Genomic DNA, 18,290 nt, shown 5'->3' on the forward strand with positions numbered 1-18,290 from the left:
GGTTTACATTCAAGTTGTCCGGTTTACATTCAAGCTGACAGGTTTACATTCATAGTTGTGTCCGGGTTAAGCTTCAAGTCGTGACGGATTTAAGATTTAAACTGTGATCGGTTTAAGCCTCAAGTTGTGACAGGTTTAAGACTTATGCTGTAATCGGTTTAGATATTCGTTGTGTCTGGTTTAGCTATATGCAGTGTGCGGTTTAGTCACATGCATTATCCGGTTTATCTTTGAAGTGTGCAGTTTAGTCATATGCATTGTCCGGTTTAAGTATCTTTGTTGTGTACGGTTTAGAGACATGTTGTGACAGTTTTAGTTTCCCTTTAGGGAAAGTCGGCTCCTAGAGCCATATACCATGTGCAAGTTTACAAAAGAAATCCCCCATGCATGTATGTAACCCATATGCACATACACATGCATCATCACATATACATATATACCTATGCATATATACACATATATCATGCATTTATATATATATATATATATATATCCAATTAATACACAATTTCACATACTAGCATGATCAAACATATCAATTTACCATGCTATCACGTAATCATTTAATCAGATAATCACGTATTAAATATATTGGGTGATAACTAGGATCAAGTTATCACAAAAAATCATTAAACTTTCTTATTTTAAATTATTAAGTTTTTGAATTAATTTTTTAATGAAAAAACTATTCAACTTTCACATTTTTTAAGATTTATACCCTGAATTTTTTTAAAAAATAAATAAAGCATTGAAATTTTACTAGTCGGTTAATGTAACTTTTTTGGTTAAAAACATATAGGTAACCAATTTCTAAAAGTGCGATAGTTCATTTATTGAAAAATGTTCATGTACTTAATCAGTAAAATGAAATTTTTTGATGGTTTTTTCGTTTAAAAAAACAGTTCAAACACTTAATCATTTAAAATAAAAAAGTTTAATAATTTTTTCATTCAAAAAATTAGTTTAAAAATTAAATCATTCAAAATAGAAAAAATAAAAATAAAAATTATTTATTTACTAATTATTACTTCAACCATAAAAAGATCCATGCAAACTAAAGAAGCAAAATGAATGTTACTATATCTTCTATAGTGATTGTTAATTGAAAAAAAATACATTAATCTAAATTGCAATCATATTAAAACTAAAACAGTGCATTTCTTTTGGATCATCTAACATAAAAAACAGGGATGTTTTAATTTTTTTGGAGGTTCTGCTACATCCAAAACTTTTGATTATATTACATAAATGAGATGACAGATAATATATGTTAAGAATAAAAATAGGCTAAACCTAAAACGATTAACAATATGAAACTAAACCTAAACCATTAATGATTTGAACCTAAAACCAAATAAGTAATGGTTTGAACCTAAATAATTTCGGCTATAGTTTTAAACAAGTCGATAAAAAGACCCACATGTAAATTTGGTTCCCAAATTTTCGGAAGCTTTCTTCAAAATCTCACATTTAACATGCTAAGAAACGCCCTAATAAAAAGATGTTAGCATTTTTAAAACGTCAAAATACCGATGATATAGCTTCATGCATGGGGCTAACTAGCTTGTGTTAGGATGTCTAGATTTGAATGGACCACATCCATCATATCTCAAAATGGTGGAAATATGTTTGTATGGCTTTGATTAATTTTGATGGTTGCTTATTGGATCCAACCTGAAAAAATAGACCGAATAACCCAACTTTCATTAAATCAGAGTCCAAACAATGCCTAAAACTTAAAAGGTCAAGATAGTTGGATTGAAAGTAGGTCAGACTCAAATCAACCCAATCCAATCAGGCTGGTCAAACTCATTTCTCCTTTTAAGTCTTTACATCATTTACATGTAATATGTAAAGTTGAGTTATTCATTGAAACTAATTTGAATCGGTTAGTAATTTATAAGCCAAAGTAGTCTAGAAAGGTCATTCAATTACCCTCAAGTTGGTCGACCCAACATTGTCTAATCCAAAATCATGTCTCGTTTATGCCAATGGCTGCTTTCAATTAATATGTCAATACCATGATATACAAAAAACAATATCGTTGGTATGCCTTGATTAGGATTGATCAATAAGACAAACATCATAGTTTTCAAACAAAATAGTAACAAATTATAAGAGTGATGATAACAACAAAGAAAAGTAACATAAGCTGCAGCACGACTCAAAATATAACACCACAAGGTATGTGATAACTCTAAGACCTACATTGGTTTGAATCGATAAAATTGAAAAATCAAATTGGACTGTAACCAACCATATTCGGTTTGGCATTTGGTTATATGTTTTCTTTTTTCTGAAAACCGATTCTCAATCTTAGGTTTTCAAACAACCAATTTTCGCTTCAAATCAGTTCAAAATCATATCTAAACTGGTTTTATTATTCAAAATTTAAAATCTAAAGTGATGTCGTTTATATTCCGTTTGGGATGAATCCAACCATAAATTGATACCCATATTCGACCATTGAAAGGGGCATTTTTTGGATATGAATATTTACAGTAAATTTATCTGATTTATATGAAAGAAACACATCATGAAGAGAGAAGATAAAGAAATGAGACACATTAAATAAAAGAAAGGAAAAGCAATTAAAAACAGCAAAAGTCACGCGTTGATTCCAAATCTTTAACCTTCAACCGAGGGAAAAAGTCGCACAACATGACCCAAGGAAACTACAAAGAACTTTCTTCATGATTTCACAAAAACCCCCCTCCACAGATGTACATCTCAAGATCGTTTTTGATTGATCGTGTAGAATTAGGGCAAAATCGAGGGTAAAATTGAGGTTCTTTGGGATTTTTGTTTTTGAAAAGTAGGGGGGTTTCCAAGTGATAACAATTTCTGTATTACTAACAACCGCGGAGAAAAAAGTAGGGTTTTTGAGGATTGTATGATTTTGTGGCTCTGATGATGATGACAAACGGTGGTACCTCCTATGAATGGCAATTTGATGTGGATGATGATGTTGATTTAACTGCTGATGACGGTGCGATGAGCATGGACATCGAATCGTTTTTTAGTATTCTTGAAGAGAGACCCCCAGATGATTGTTCACAGGTAGACTTAATTTGTTAATGGTTTTTATGTGATTAAGTTATTTAGAGTTGATCTACTGGAAACATGTAAGATAGTCTATTTGTGCATATGTATGATCTTGTAAATTTGTGTGGAAATGGCGGATAGGATTTTGATGCCTTGCTGTAACATTGCGTGATTATGAACTAGCTGATATGTTCAAGCATGTGTTTGCTTGGAGAATTAGACATCACTTTGGTTTTTCAATATTGGAATTCGAAGGCTACTGATCCCAGATGTTGGGAGTTTCTTTAAGTTTCATGTCTAGTGTATGGTTTATGTGAAATTGCACAATGTGTTGAATGTTTCACTTCTTTTAGTGTGGTATTTATATTTGTAGGGCTAGTGATTAGTAATTTGGGCTGATTTTAGTTGAATTTTTGTATATACAAAGTTCGTGGGTAAACAATGAGATGCGGTTTGTAGCGAAGTCTATGCATGCTTTATTTGTTTAAAATCGGGGTTAGTGGTGCCTATTTTCACAGTAGTTTGTCTTTAAATGGTTTCCAATCCCAAATAAATTCTCTGTAGAAGTTATGCTGTATAGAAGACCAGAGTCATCTTTTTTTCCCCTCAACTGTTCTATATGTTTTTTATGAAGTCTGATAAACGTTTCACAAGTATGTTTAAATCAGTGTTACTGAATTCTTTGGCTGGCCATACTCACCATGTTCTTTATCATAAAACCAAGATCCTGGTGTGTTTGCACGCCTATAATACTGATCCAAATTTTGGTGAACAGATTGTTGTGGTGTGACCTTGTTAGAACCCAAGGAAGTCGATTTGAAATCATGATGGCAGATCAGAACCCTAAGAAGCTACTTAAGGAGGGTTTCACTTTCACCATAGGTCATATGGTTTTGTACAAGTTCTGATGGGTCTACATGAATGCTGTCAAAGCTAATTTAACTTGGTGAAGGTAGATTGGAGTCCTACAAAGCTATTGAGAAGTTAGAGGACGGATTTTGGGACTTCATAGGATGCCAATGGCAACTGATGAAACCTCGGATGGCACCAAGGGGTGGCATTGAGTCATCTTGGTGTCTGTTGTTGGCTGAGAGAAGGATTGTTGGAGGGGGGGGGGGGAGACTAGGGAGAAACGTAAAGACATGCTTTTTCCTTATTTTAATTTATTTCAAGTGCAGAGTTGGTGAGAAACAAAGAGCTGTGTTTCTCATTGTTCTTAAGAAATTGGTCAGGGCCAAGGAGATATGAGGTGCTAAGTACAAGCCAAATAGAAAGTGTCAAGTAAACAAAAGGCCAAAGGAATGCAGGAAGTAAATAAAAGAAAGCAGAGACACTAAAGAAACTATGTTTGGCGACATTCTAATTAGTATGCATACCACTCCCCCTTTTTGTTCAGTCATTTGTTGAGCAATTCAATTCTTTAAACTGCATATTTAAGGTTATACCAGTATATGCATACAACTATTCCTTTACCAAAATTGTACACTGAAAGAGACTATTGCCAGGAAGTACATATCGAGATGCCGTTGGTTTTATGTACTGCAGATCATAATACTGTTCCAAATATCAGTTGTGAGCTGTGTGTTTTTCGGGCTAACCATGTAACATTCATATAAGTTTATGGTAAAAATAAATATTGTGTGAGAGGATTAGTGGTTGTTAAATGCATGACCATTTTTGGCCCTTCACTCATTATGTAACAAAGTAGTCACATTGAGTAAGGATTTAAATTGCACTTGGAATATGACAAAATGGAGATTAAAGAACAAGGAAATCACAATAGTTTACACAGTATATTAGTTTTTACAGTTGATAGCCTCAAAGAGATCTATTCCTAGTAACATGTGTCGTTTATGGAGAATACAGCAAAATCAGTAGTAAGTAGATTAAAGATACTTTTACCTATAGCACGAGGTTGAGTAAAATTCTTAGGCCATTCCCAAGTTTATCTTATATGATGGTCACCTTTTTCAGTGCATCTGTACTTTTTAACATTCTCATTCATCAGAGGGTATGCAACTTTATGTAGTCAATGTCGAAAATAAGAATCACTATTTTAATTTTATTTGATGAATAATCAGTAAGTGACTTGCAGTAGAACAGAGAGCCTTAATGGTGTTGTAGGGTACCTCTATAATTATAACCATAAATTATGTGCTTTTTGCCTCCCGTCTTTTCAATGGAGGTGGGATGAGGTTTAACAAGCATTGCACTTCGTGAAACTAAACTCTATATACGTATATGCTTGTTATTTTCTGGACTACCTTCGTTTTTACTCCTTGTCCAGGCCAATATATCTGGCCTTTAATTGACTAAATGGTGAAAGATGAGCAAAAGGGATCTAGACAAACTTTTCTTTGATGTTGTGTTTGAGGAGGTGGATTTTTTCCCTTGAAAAGTTCCGAACTTACTACTCGATATATATTTTTCAGAACGCATTTGTGGATCCTTCTTTAAGTATCGCACCTTGTAATGAGTCAGCTTTGCATATTGGTGTTATCGAGCACTCCCAAACCCACGATGGTAATATTTGCTTCTCATAAATGAACTTATTTCTTTCATGTGATATGTCAAATGCTGTCTAGATTTATGATTGCAGATAGTGGGTTATTACTTATAATTCAGTCAACTAAACCTGATCACTTGCATTTTTCCCATTAGATCACTCAGAAGCTTCAGCCTCTAGAACTGTTTGTTCAAGTGGTTCATCTGATTGTGAGAGGCAGACAGATAATCACGGGTTGACCAAAGTGGGACCTATGCCAGATGTATCCTCCATGCACTTTTCTTCTTGGGGCCCTGGTGATTGGATGGTGCCAGTTCCACCAGGTGATGGCACTTCTTGCTTACCAAATAATGTAGTTTCTCGAGGTTTTTCATCATCTAGCCACTATGACACTAGGGAAACCAACTTTGAGAGAGCTGCTAGAGGTGGGACTTTTGGTATTAGTGATGGTAATGGTGATCATCAAAGAATGGATAAATATCAGATAGCTGATGGAATATATTGCAACTCAGTTGCAGAACATTGTAGAACATCAGAAGCCCATGACAGTGTGGAGTCCCCATTTAATGATGTCACTGGATATTCCGACATTCCATGCAACCCTGATGATAAATCTTCTATGCCAAATATCATGAACGAAAGTGAACCATCTTATTCTGGCCTGTCAAGGCATCACCAAATTTCAGGTCCTCATCCTGTGATTTATAATAATGGATTGTTATACAATGATAAGATTGCATCAGAGCAGCATCTAATGCACAATGCATCCATAAACAGTGCATCAGACGAGACCCAAGCTGAAAGCATCCGTGGAGGATCTTTGGTGTATCAAAGCTCTGGTACCAGATCATATKTCAGTGCCAAAGGCAGTACTACTTGCTTACCAAGCAGTGAAAGTTCTACTGATACACCTGCCAAAGGGTCTATCACTTGTATGCTACCAAACAGAAGACAAATGATTTCTATAATGGATGCAAAAGGTGACGTGCCTGTTGCAGCACTGGGTGCTGCACACAAGTCCTTTGAACTTGTGGATGATGTGGATAGTGAAAAATCTTATGACGTTGCTGATTGGCAATTTACTGATAAGGACTTGTTGCAGTCCTTTTCTGGGGTCCTTGATTCTGTCTCAAGAAAGGATCATGCTGTAAAGGGAGAACAGGACGCCAAACATTCTCGCCATTTTATCAATATCATTGATAACACTTGCATGAGCAATGGTGCATTTGCTGACAATCGTTGTCTGAATGAACAGTCGCTAGCAAAATCATTTGTCCAGCGTGATGCTTCAATCGAGCAGCAGCAGGTTTCTACAAAGGAAGAAAGAGAGAGTACATTTGTGGCACGTGCTAATATGGGTTCCGTTCCCCCAAAAACCAGCCATCAAGCAGTTGGGAACAGTGCATCAGGCAATGTTACCTACATTGATGTCGATGACCCTGATATATGTATTCTAGAAGATATGAGTGAACCTGCACCCAGGAAACAGTCTCCAGTAGATGGGAAATCACCTATCTCTGCACAAAGGTCTTCTCTTAGTGCTCCCCCAACTCACATGGGATTTAACAATGCAAGGCTCAAGGCGAATGATGAACGGTTTATTTATCGAGTTGCATTGCAGGTGCGTCTAATAATTCAGGATCATGCAGCTAAAAAATTGCAGTGTCCTGTTGTTTAAGATCTAAGCCTGTTATTGTTTGTCCTGATCTGATAAATTGCTTATGTAACATTAATTATTTCCCTTTTTATTTTGAAAAATCAAGTGATCTAACTGGATTTGCTGGTTTTGGATGTTTGCCTAGCATTCTGTAAGCAATTTGGCTAAAAGAACCATTTAAATAGGTACTGGTTGGAGCTTGAAATCATATATGCTCTCCTTATTTTTTAAATTGTTTTTCTTAAAGCAATTAGAATGGTCAATAGCCTAGCACATTAACACAAGATATCTACAAACTGTCAATTTGTAATCATGTATAGGCACTAAATGAACTTATTTTCTTCAATCACATCGTCTGTAGATTATATCTAAATACTTTGTAGTGACACATTTTGCTTGTGGTAAGATCTTGGGTACAGTGACATCTGATATATTGGTCATCCTGCACCTATTGTGGTGTCAGATTGTACAATTTTTACTTAAACTTGGTTACTTTTTTAGAGTGATGCACACTGACAATTTAAAAATCCCCTCTTGTTTTATACATGACAATGTAGGCTTATGTGACATTTTTTAGATTATTTGTTGGGTCCTTAGAACTTCCCATTGATTAGAGTAGCTAGAATGTTGGGACTTGGGATGCATTAATAATCTTTTAGCGTACAGAGGTACTCGTTAAGTTTTGGTAGCCTTATTTCAGCAAGTAAGTGACTTTTCTTACACTTGATAATTCATACCACATTCTCACTACCATCTGTTTGATACTTCATACCACATTCTCACTACCATCTGTTAATCTATGGAGTGAGGAACATGCATTCCTAACCTTTTTTCTTTCTTGGATGTACCAACCCACTATTACAATTTCAAAGTTTTACAATACCTTTTAGTTGGCAAGAACATGCAAAATTGGGCAAAAGTGTTAATAAGATGATGGTTATTTTTGCTCATTGTTGCCAACTACAATGGTTCAATTTACTGGTTCTTGCCGGCAATGCTTTTTTGGTTTTTTTCACTCTTGAAAGTATAGTGGTTGATTAACACCAGCATGCCAATTGCCAAGTACGATGGTTAGAAATGCTATACGCTTTTGTTTTGTCTGCACATGTACTTGATACAATTCTGTGTGTTTTTAAATACAGGCAGCAATTAACAAGAAACTCTTTCATAATTTTGCATTTTATTTTTTTGGAGAAGCATTGTGTTCGTGTCTCCATCTTCTGTTTTTCTTCATGTCGATTGTTTTTCCACATGAACTGTGGATATTCAAAAGGTCAAATTTGCAATATCATCCAGACTGATCCCCCCCTGAAGTATATAATATTTGTATATGGCAAATGAATTCATGCACCCTCCTAACAATTGGTGAGGTTTGAACCCTTGACCTCCTAGGATGCTTGGCTTTACTGGTAACAAGGATACCGCTAGGGCAAAGGCCCTTCTTCAGATATTTGTTTCCTGGTTTGAGGAAGCTGCTATAATTTTGTGTAGCTAGCTATTTATTTTGGTTCTTAAATTGTTTTGGAGTCTTAAATCATAATTTTAATGCTTCTAGGATTCTAATTAATTGTTTAAAAGTCACGTTTGCAACCGCTGGTTGGGTGGAAGTGTCTTCTTTGTCAAAAATGAAGGTATATCCTGTTTTTGATGAATTTGATGTTATTCACTGCAGGATCTTTCCCAGCCAAAGTCAGAGGTATCTGCACCTGACGGTTCATTGGTGGTTTCACTTTTGAGACACCAGGTTTGGAAACAGAATTTTTATTTAGTATGAAAATTTATGCCTTCTAGTTGTTATTTGTTTTTCTGTTAAGCTACCTTCTGGTGGGATATACTGTGTATGTTTGGTTTGGTTTACCTCATTACATTATCTGCTTGCTCACCATTGAATCGTGCACACACCTTTGCATCATGCACAAGTCGGGGATCTTAATGGAAACAACCTCTTGATCCTAGTGGTTGAGGTAAGGTCCGCGAACATTCTACCCCTCCCAACCCCTACTTTTGAGAGGGATATATTGGGTTCCTTCGGTTTCTATATCTAATTTGTTTTATATAGTCAGCTACAGTTTCTTGGACCAAAATCTTCATTATGCTCATGCTCCAGAAACTCGATGAGGTGATATAAGCATCAGAAAAACTGATTCATCAGTAGACAAAAGGGTTCAATTCTCACTTCTGGGGCTCTGATTATGGAGCATTTCATGTCAGTCCAAATGGGTGGCAGGAGGTGCTTTATATGATCAAAGGTGGAAATTGGATAAAAATGGAAAAATAGGTACTAAATAGCCATATTGAGGCTCATGCTTAAGATGTTTGTTGTTTTNGGAAGGAGTACCATAAAGCAACAAGCCTTTTATCATACACTAGCCGCTGGTTAGGCTAAATTGGAGCCCTTAAACTATAGAACTGTGAAATCCAAAAGCAAAAACGAGAAGTTGAATTCATGTGGGATTGGGAACTGAATGAAGTCATTCCACACGCTCCTATATACACCCATCTAATTTGGCATACTAATTCTGTTTTCACTGTCTTACCCATTCAGCGGGTGGATATGTTATTATCTCTGATTATTGGACATCCTGGCTGGCAATCCAAAGGGCGGCGAATGAAACAGAGTGGTAGTAAATGTTCAGTATCAAGTAACCAGATTGGTGTTTCATGGCTAAGATTCTTGGGGTGCCAAGAGGGAGAATACCTTTTATGGGAGAGATTCTGGCTTGAAAAATGCTACGCACCATAGCCAGTAGAGAATTCAGGTTAGGTGAGTGGGAGGGTGATCAATATCACTAAAAGAAAATGGGTCACATTTTTGTCTTCGACATAAATATTCGAGGGTCATGTTACATTTGGCAACTTATATTTTCAGGGTTCACCCCCTCATTGCTTTACATATTACTTCCACGGTGTTCATATGAAATGGAACATGCCACTTTGTCTGGACAGTATCAGGTTCTTCTGTTTGCTAGAACGCGATCTGTAATTAGCTTCTTAGACTTATCTCATCAAAACGATCTGACTAGAATATCAAAGGCTTTCTGGCAGCACTTGTTTTATTCAGCCTGGCATTCTGTTTTTAAAACGTGGATTTTCTTATGTTTTTCTTGGTCCTGAGGATGTGGGGTTCTAACTTCACCTGAAATATGTGACAGCGAATTGCTTTGTCATGGATGGTACAGAAAGAGACTAAAAGCCTGCACTGCTTTGGAGGAATCCTTGCTGATGACCAGGTGGCTTGGCCTTCTATTTATAACTTTAAGCTTTGCAATCACCGTATTTTATAGTTCTGTCTTAGTTGATTATACAAAATATATAGATGAGCCTATTCATTGTCTATTTGGCTTTTTGTGATTGTTCTCTGGCAGGGACTGGGTAAAACAATATCGACAATTGCTCTTATTCTGAAGGAAAGGTCTCCATCTTCTAGTGTTTGTACTACTGAAGTGAAAAAGATAGAGACAGAGACTTTGAATTTGGATGATGATGATGATGATGCTGTTACCGAGCTTGATAAATCCAAGCAAAAGGTCAATTCTTATGTGATGGAAACTAATGGAAGTTCAATCAAGTTTAAGAGCAGTTCCATGCAAACAAAAAGTAGGCCAGCTGCAGGGACCCTTGTTGTATGCCCTACTAGTGTTCTTCGTCAATGGAATGACGAATTGCACAACAAAGTAAGCAGCGAAGCTAATCTCTCTGTTTTAGTTTATCATGGCGCAAACAGAACCAAGGACCCTTTTGAGCTAGCGAAGTATGATGTTGTTCTTACTACTTATGCAATTGTGAGCATGGAGGTTCCGAAGCAGCCCCTTGTTGATGAGGATGAGGATGAAACAAGAAGGCGTAATGATTTTCTTCCTGTTGGGATCTCACCTGGTAAGAAAAGAAAATATCCTCCTAGCTCTAGTAAGAGTTCCAAGAAGGACAAGAAGGGAATGGACAATGAACTATTCGAATCTCTTGCTCGTCCTCTTGCCAAGGTGAGATGGTTTAGGGTAGTACTCGATGAGGCACAGAGTATTAAGAATCACAGAACACAAGTAGCTAGGGCTTGTTGGGGTCTCCGAGCTAAACGTAGGTGGTGCTTGTCAGGGACTCCTATCCAGAATGCCATTGATGATCTCTATAGCTACTTCAGGTTCTTGAGATATGATCCATATGCTGTATATAAATCATTCTGCTCGACAATAAAGGCCCCTATCCAAAGGAGTCCTGGAACTGGGTATAAGAAGTTACAGGCTGTCTTGAAGACTATTATGCTTCGGCGTACGAAAGGTGAATGCTATGGGAGGATTACGCTTTTTAATTCATTAAATGCTTCCAGTTGGGCATGATGTAATTCCTCTGTTATCATCCCTGTTATCGTTATGTTGTTTATTTTTGTTATTTTTCTCCATGGTTCCCTCGTCCTGCTTATTGCCATTTAACCAACAGAATTTCCTTGAAAGAATGGGTTCTTAGTTTTTTGTGGGTTTGGACTCGATGCAAACGTTCGACTTTGAACTTTGGATTATTGTTGTTGTAACTAGAGTCTCTGATTAGCAGTTTAGCTGCACATTTGATGGTTAAAAAATATTTAGGATTGGGACTTGAGGTTTGACCATGACCTGGTTGTGGACGTTAGAGGCTATGTTATAGGGGATGTTTATGACATTATGACTTTTGTGCCAGCTGCACTTTTCTTGATGTATTTAAGTGCCCAAGGTTGAGAAATCATGGACCTTTAGATTGCTCTAAGTTTTAGAATATGCACTAGGGATGATGTTGGTCGGTACAAGAGGGGAGAGAGTAGATGTTATTTGTTCTGAATATTTTTCAGTGAAAAATATCACTCCTGTCCCAGGATAAATGGTGCGGTTACTCGTGCAGGCTCACCGGCTCAATTCAAAATTTAACCTTCAGTCTAAAGTAGGGTTATTTGGGGGATAATGAATCCCTGCTCAAGTACACAGATATTTGCAGAATTGTTATATTTTATTATAAGCATGTAAGTTCGATTGACCTGACTGTTTTGGAAGGGAGACTTAGAAAACTGATAGTGAATATTTTGTTATGGATCCTTTAATTAAATGCTTTCTTAGACATCTCTTTTTGTTAGTTTAGGTCATTCCAGCAAAGCCTTGTCAAATACATCCAAGTATTTACGCATTACCCTATATAAAGGAGATCAAATACTTCTCTGAGTTTGGTTATTGCATTGTTCTTAAGTCCTTTCCTTCAGTGGTTTGCATGTTCTTCTGCTTTGGGTTTATGTTTTGATAGTGCAAGCATATGATATGTGTCATAGGTAATTTATCGTCAGTGCAGCTGTTAACGATTGTTAGCATGTTACTGGAACTTAATCTGTTTATTGGTATATACTTGCTTCAGCTACACTTCTTGATGGAGAACCAATTATCTCTCTGCCACCCAAGACCATTAATCTGAAGAAAGTGGATTTCACGGCCGAGGAACGTGATTTCTACTGCAGGCTGGAGGCTGATTCTCGTGCTCAGTTTGCAGTATGTTTTTATTTAAGCTACTAAATAGTTTGTTTTGAGATCCTTTATGTCTCTATGTCTTACGTTTGCCCAAATATATTGTTCATGCTAATTTAAGCAGTAGAGCTGAGTAATAGTACCTTGACATAATATTAGTTGGTTTTTGTGAACCTGCCCGAAAACAATATTCAGATCACATAGATACCTAATGATGATTAATCTAGGTTGCCTTGTTGCAAAAGTCCACTATCATTGGCCACTTGCTGCTGGTACTTCTTCTGGACTCTAAAAGAGAGGCTAATATAATTAAAAACATATAATTTCTAATTTCATAATTGTAGTTTTGGTCAAGGTTTTAAAGAACGGAAACGAGCATCGAGGCGTTTTTCGCTTAGGTAGGTGAGGCGTAAGCCTCGAGGCGGTGAATATTTACACCCCAAAAAATTAAACAACAAAATTATAATTCTGTAGCACCTAACAGAAAACATAACTTCATATCTCCATACAAATAAACAAACTATAAATCCCATGATTCAGAATATTTACACACACACATATAAAACGATTATGTACATAATTTATATATTAAAACAGATTATGTACATAAAACAAATTAGTCACAAGAATATGTACAAAAATCAGAATATATATATATATATATATATATATATAACAGATTATACAGAATTTATATAAAAACAGAATATATATATATATATATATATAGCAGATATGTACATAAAACAGAATATATATATACACACACATATAAAGATTATACCTAAAAACAGCATGTATATACTAATATAGACATAAGAAACAGAGAAATCGTTGGAGAGGAGAGCAAAGAAGCAATCGTGGACTGTTCGTTGGAGTCTTGGGGAGAAGTAATAGAAGTCGAAAAGTCTTATTAATTTACTAGTGTGGTATTGAATTGATGTAGGCAGAAGAATAAGAGTCTGGGTTTCATACGCCGATTCTGTTTCCATAATAGTATTAGGGTTTTTCTAGTTTTCTGAAAAAAAGGAAGGTTATTTATAAAGGAGAAGAGACACGCCTCTGGACCGGCCCACTGCCTCACAGCCTGCCTCACCCATCAAGGCGCACGTACAATCTGGTCTCTTAGTGGCAGCACCTCATAAACGTTTTTGGCCCGAATTGCCCTGAGGCACGCCTCTGGCGTTTTTTAAACAGTGTTTTGGTTTGTTTTCATATTATTTCCAAGTAAAAATGTAACAGTGATAGATAGGTAAGCTCATTGTTGGAGGAAGTCGTACAACTAGTAAATCTCTTAAGAAAATTTTATCCATTCTTTACAGACTTGCATAAAGACATTATGTGTGATTGTGTTCTGTATCTTCTTATTTATATTTATCATATACAAATCATAATCGACTTTTGTACTATTGAAGTTTTTGATGTTCCCCTCCCAACATTTGACATCAAGGCTTGGTGCACTGTGTCAGGAATATGCAGCTGCTGGAACAGTGAAACAAAACTATGTAAACATATTATTGATGCTTTTGCGCCTCCGACAAGCTTGTGATCACCCTCTACTTGTTAAAGGATGTAGCTCAAACTCTGAGTGGAAGTCATCCATTGACAAGGCAAAAAAGCTTCCTCCTGAAAAGCGAAGCCGTCTGCTAAATTGTTTGGAAGCCTCTTTAGCAATTTGCAGCATATGCAGTGTATGTTGATCTTTTTCATTCTCTTTACAATTAAGCACATTCTCTCTTTCTGTGGATATTTGATTCTTTTATTCATCGATGTTTTGTTGTTGTCTTCATGATATCCTCAAGTATTATACTACAATATTAAGCTTCTTTGAAATATGGTTATGTTCCACAGGATCCACCTGAAGATGCTGTTGTGACAACTTGTGAGCATGTTTTCTGCAATCAGTGCATCCTTGAACATCTTTCCAGTGATGATAGTCAGTGTCCATCTTCAAAATGCAAAGTTATCCTTAACACATCATCAGTATTTTCTAAATCCACACTCAGGATTTCTCTCGGTGACCAATATCATCAGGGTAATGCTCTTGATTGTTCTGGCTCATTGAAAGCTGAGATTTTTGAGCCTTGTTCATCCAGTGGATCAGTGAATTCCTCGAATATTGAGGCCGCTGAGGCACTTGATTCCTCTAAAATCAAGGCCGCCCTTGAGGTCCTACAGTCTATTGCTAAACCTCGGGATGTAGCAATAAATGCTGGTTCCTTTGGCAGTCCAGAAAAATGTTCGAGTGATCCCTCTGGCGTTTTTGACAAGGGTGCTAATGTCAAAGGAAGCTTAGTTGTGAGAGAGAAGGCAATCGTTTTCTCACAGTGGACGAGGATGCTGGATTTGCTTGAAGCTTGTCTCAAAGATTCTTCTATTGGTTATCGTAGACTTGATGGAACAATGTCTGTTGTTGCACGTGATAAAGCGGTGAAGGATTTCAACACTCTTCCAGAGGTTGGTGGGAATCTTTCTTTGTTTTTATTTCGTTATTTGATTATTTCTTTTTCCTGAAATTATTTCAGACAATATGCTTCTGTCTAAGATCCGTTATCTCTTGTAGGTTTCTGTTATGATCATGTCTTTGAAAGCAGCAAGTCTTGGATTGAACATGGTTGCTGCTTGTCATGTGCTTCTTCTGGATCTCTGGTGGAACCCAACAACTGAAGATCAAGCAATTGATAGAGCTCATCGGATTGGGCAGACTCGTCCAGTTTCGGTTTTGCGGTTGACTGTTAAAGATACTGTTGAAGATCGTATATTGGCTCTTCAGGTATTATCCCATAATCTTTTGCTTTTTTCTTTTTATCAGCTTTGTGGAGCCCAATAAAAACTATTGAGATTTATTCCTCAGTTCCAATATATTAATGAACATTAGTATTTTATAAAATTTCCATAATATTAGTCACCTAGCTAGTCTAGGAGGAATCAAATGATATTTTTCCTAATGCCCCTATCAACCTCTTCTCTCTCTTTTGGTTCCATTGACTTCTTGTTCGCTCCAGGTCAAAGTCAAACTCTTATCGTCCACCTCCTTACAAGGGCATAAATGGAATAAATTTGAAAATAATTGACACTTTAACCATCCCAAAGACATTAAAGGACGAACCTTTAAATAGGATCTGATAGATTGATTATCTTGTTTACAGCATTATAATTCCAAATTGGTCGTGGATATCTCAAGTATCATGCTGACTAATGATCCTTCTATTTGACCTGTTTGTGCCCACGAATGGTTGATTTGGTTCTTATTACTGTAGTCAACTATTCATTGTTTCAACTGAAGAACAAAATCATATGCATCAAATTGAAGTCTTATTTCTGAGACTGCGTAATATGGCTCAGATTTTCTTCCCTAGTGGTGCTAGTGTGCAAGTCTCTAAATGTTGTAGATGGTTTCCTGTTCTTTCTTTAGCCATATAACCATTTTATTTGTGGTTCCACGTATAATGGAATGTGGAGAATCAAATTTGATGCAAGGGGAAATTGAAAATTGGACCCACAAAACGAAAATGTCGAATGGTTGAAATTCTACAAACAAAAGATGGTGTTTGAAGAAGTGGGGGCATGAAACTAATCTAATGCCTTAATCTCATTTTCCTGTTGTGTAAAGCTTGTTTGGGTCGTGAGAGATCACAATAGAACCTGGACAAAGAATCTGAGATTACGTAAGCTAAGCTAAGCACCAAGGATAATCTCAGTTTACACTATCGATTTAGGCAGAAACTAGAAGCTTGTAAAAATAGAAAAGTTGTAACATCTTGTACATTAAAGTGCAGAATAAATGCACTTTTAAAAGGCAACCGGAATTAATCGAGTAATTACTGGGCTGTTACAAAATGCTATATGCACAAAAAGTACAGAAGGTATTTTACCTTCTGAATACAAGTCTGACTTCTCAAGTCTCTGCTTTCAGAAACGAAGGCTTTCTAAACTTTGCCTTCTGAACTATTTAGACTTAGAAACTTCAGAAAGCACAGTGGAACCACCTCCAGGGGCGCTGCCCCTTGACCCCCCCATATGGTGACATCCAGCGACTATGGGTTCTAGCTAGCTTATACAAGTGTGCACCCCGCACCTCCTAACCCGTATTATTACCTAACTATCAACCTTTGATTCTCTTGTGAATCTAATTACACAAAACGGCCTGATGATTCACTAAAATCACCAACATTTCCATCTGTAAGTTTCATTTCTTCCACTTGTTTAAGAATGTTTAATTGCTATCTTCATTTTTGCCATTTGAGCAGAAATGTTTTAACTTCATAAAAAGTTCATCTGTTGCAATCAGTTTGATAGAAGTATTATTGTTATTAGTCAAATGTCCGTAATTCATTGAACAAAACCTCTATTGATGTGTGACCAAAATACCATCTACAAATATTTAAAATAATGCGCAAACAAGTTGTTTTAGCTTGAAAATAGACCGGACCCCTAACTAATTGTTGCAATTTATGAAACTAGGAAGGTAGGTTTGTTATGTTCGGAAGCATTGGATATGGTAAATTGGGTCTTTTAGCTTCAAAATTTCTTCGTGCACCCTTTTAAAATTACTGAAATTATTTAAGTATTGTTTCTTTTTTGGGTTTTTGCAGCAAAAAAAGAGGGAGATGGTCTCATCAGCATTTGGGGAGGATGAGACTGGAAGCAGTCAGACTCGGCTTACAGTCGACGATCTGAAATACCTATTTCAAGCTTAATCAAGGTTCTTTTTACGGTTTCCCTTGATGTATGAAGTTAATACTGCGTATAACGACTATATCGTGTCATCATACTAATATGACTGAAAAAAATTAATCACATTTCATGCTCAAACAAAAACACAGATACAAGATGAGAGATTTAGTAATTAAAAATTGTTTCGTTATACCACGTGATGGGATGACACGATATAACTGTTGTATTCAGCGTCTTGAAGGATACGTTATTAACAAAAACGGAATCAGTTACTCTTGAAAAGTTTTTATTTTTTGGTAGTTGTGATTAGGAAGTTTATAGAAGAAGAAGAAGAAGAAAGATTGATTCATTGCAAAGGTGGTATTTTGTTATTAAGTTTTATCTCATTGTATAGGAAGGATGTTTTTGTAGTCAAATGGCATACATCAGATGAAGAAGGTAGAAGGTTTTTTCACTTTTGCAGATGCTCTGTTTCTTTTTTATTAGTTTTATTTATATGATCCAGAGATGGCCGAATTCCGGGACCGGTTGGGGTCCAGAACCACTTACACTTTGGGACCGGGCCAGTTCCGGGATCAGCCGGTCCCGGTTTTAAGGGATCGGTTTTCTCAATTTAATATACACCTGTTCTCATTTATGGCCTATTGGGACTCTTGGCGGGTCCTATGTGCAAAAGAAATGGAGATGCACAGCCTTTAATAAAGACGACAAGATCATGTAATAATTATTATAGAACAAATAAGAAAATAAGTCATCAAATAGAAGACATTGGGCATGTCTGGCATGCTTATAAGACCACCTACGTGAGTAGTTTAAATCCAGACTTGATTCATTAGTATGTCGAATCAGTTGGATGTTCGTCAAGTCGATTGAATTGAATGTGTTAATAATTTTATACTTTATATTTTACAAATTTATCACAAAACTA

General features: G+C 36.3%; 1 protein-coding gene across 5 annotated transcripts; it reads left to right on the forward strand.

Annotated features, from left to right (window-relative positions):
• The first annotated feature begins 2,670 nt into the window (after positions 1 to 2,670).
• On the forward strand, positions 2,671 to 17,824 carry LOC112503287 (helicase-like transcription factor CHR28). 5 transcript variants are annotated; one of them, XM_025107347.1, is made up of 11 exons: positions 2,671 to 3,060; positions 5,478 to 5,568; positions 5,707 to 7,172; positions 8,881 to 8,952; positions 10,361 to 10,438; positions 10,574 to 11,483; positions 12,579 to 12,709; positions 14,155 to 14,376; positions 14,537 to 15,142; positions 15,249 to 15,458; positions 17,281 to 17,824. In XM_025107347.1, exons 1-11 carry the CDS (start codon positions 2,911 to 2,913, stop codon positions 17,383 to 17,385), a joined length of 4,041 nt encoding a protein of 1,346 aa, XP_024963115.1. In that variant the 5' UTR covers positions 2,671 to 2,910; the 3' UTR covers positions 17,386 to 17,824. The 5 variants fall into 5 exon arrangements, with proteins under 5 accessions (XP_024963115.1, XP_024963118.1, XP_024963116.1 ...); XM_025107350.1 differs by lacking the exons at positions 15,249 to 15,458; positions 17,281 to 17,824 and having other exon boundaries at positions 14,537 to 14,621; positions 14,692 to 14,814; XM_025107348.1 differs by lacking the exon at positions 5,478 to 5,568 and having other exon boundaries at positions 2,976 to 3,060.
• Positions 17,825 to 18,290: the final 466 nt, after the last annotated feature.

The sequence above is a fragment of the Cynara cardunculus genome, unplaced genomic scaffold, assembly GCF_001531365.2.
Source record: "Cynara cardunculus var. scolymus isolate 2C unplaced genomic scaffold, CcrdV1 Un_Scaffold_2832, whole genome shotgun sequence".
NCBI lineage: Eukaryota > Viridiplantae > Streptophyta > Magnoliopsida > Asterales > Asteraceae > Cynara > Cynara cardunculus.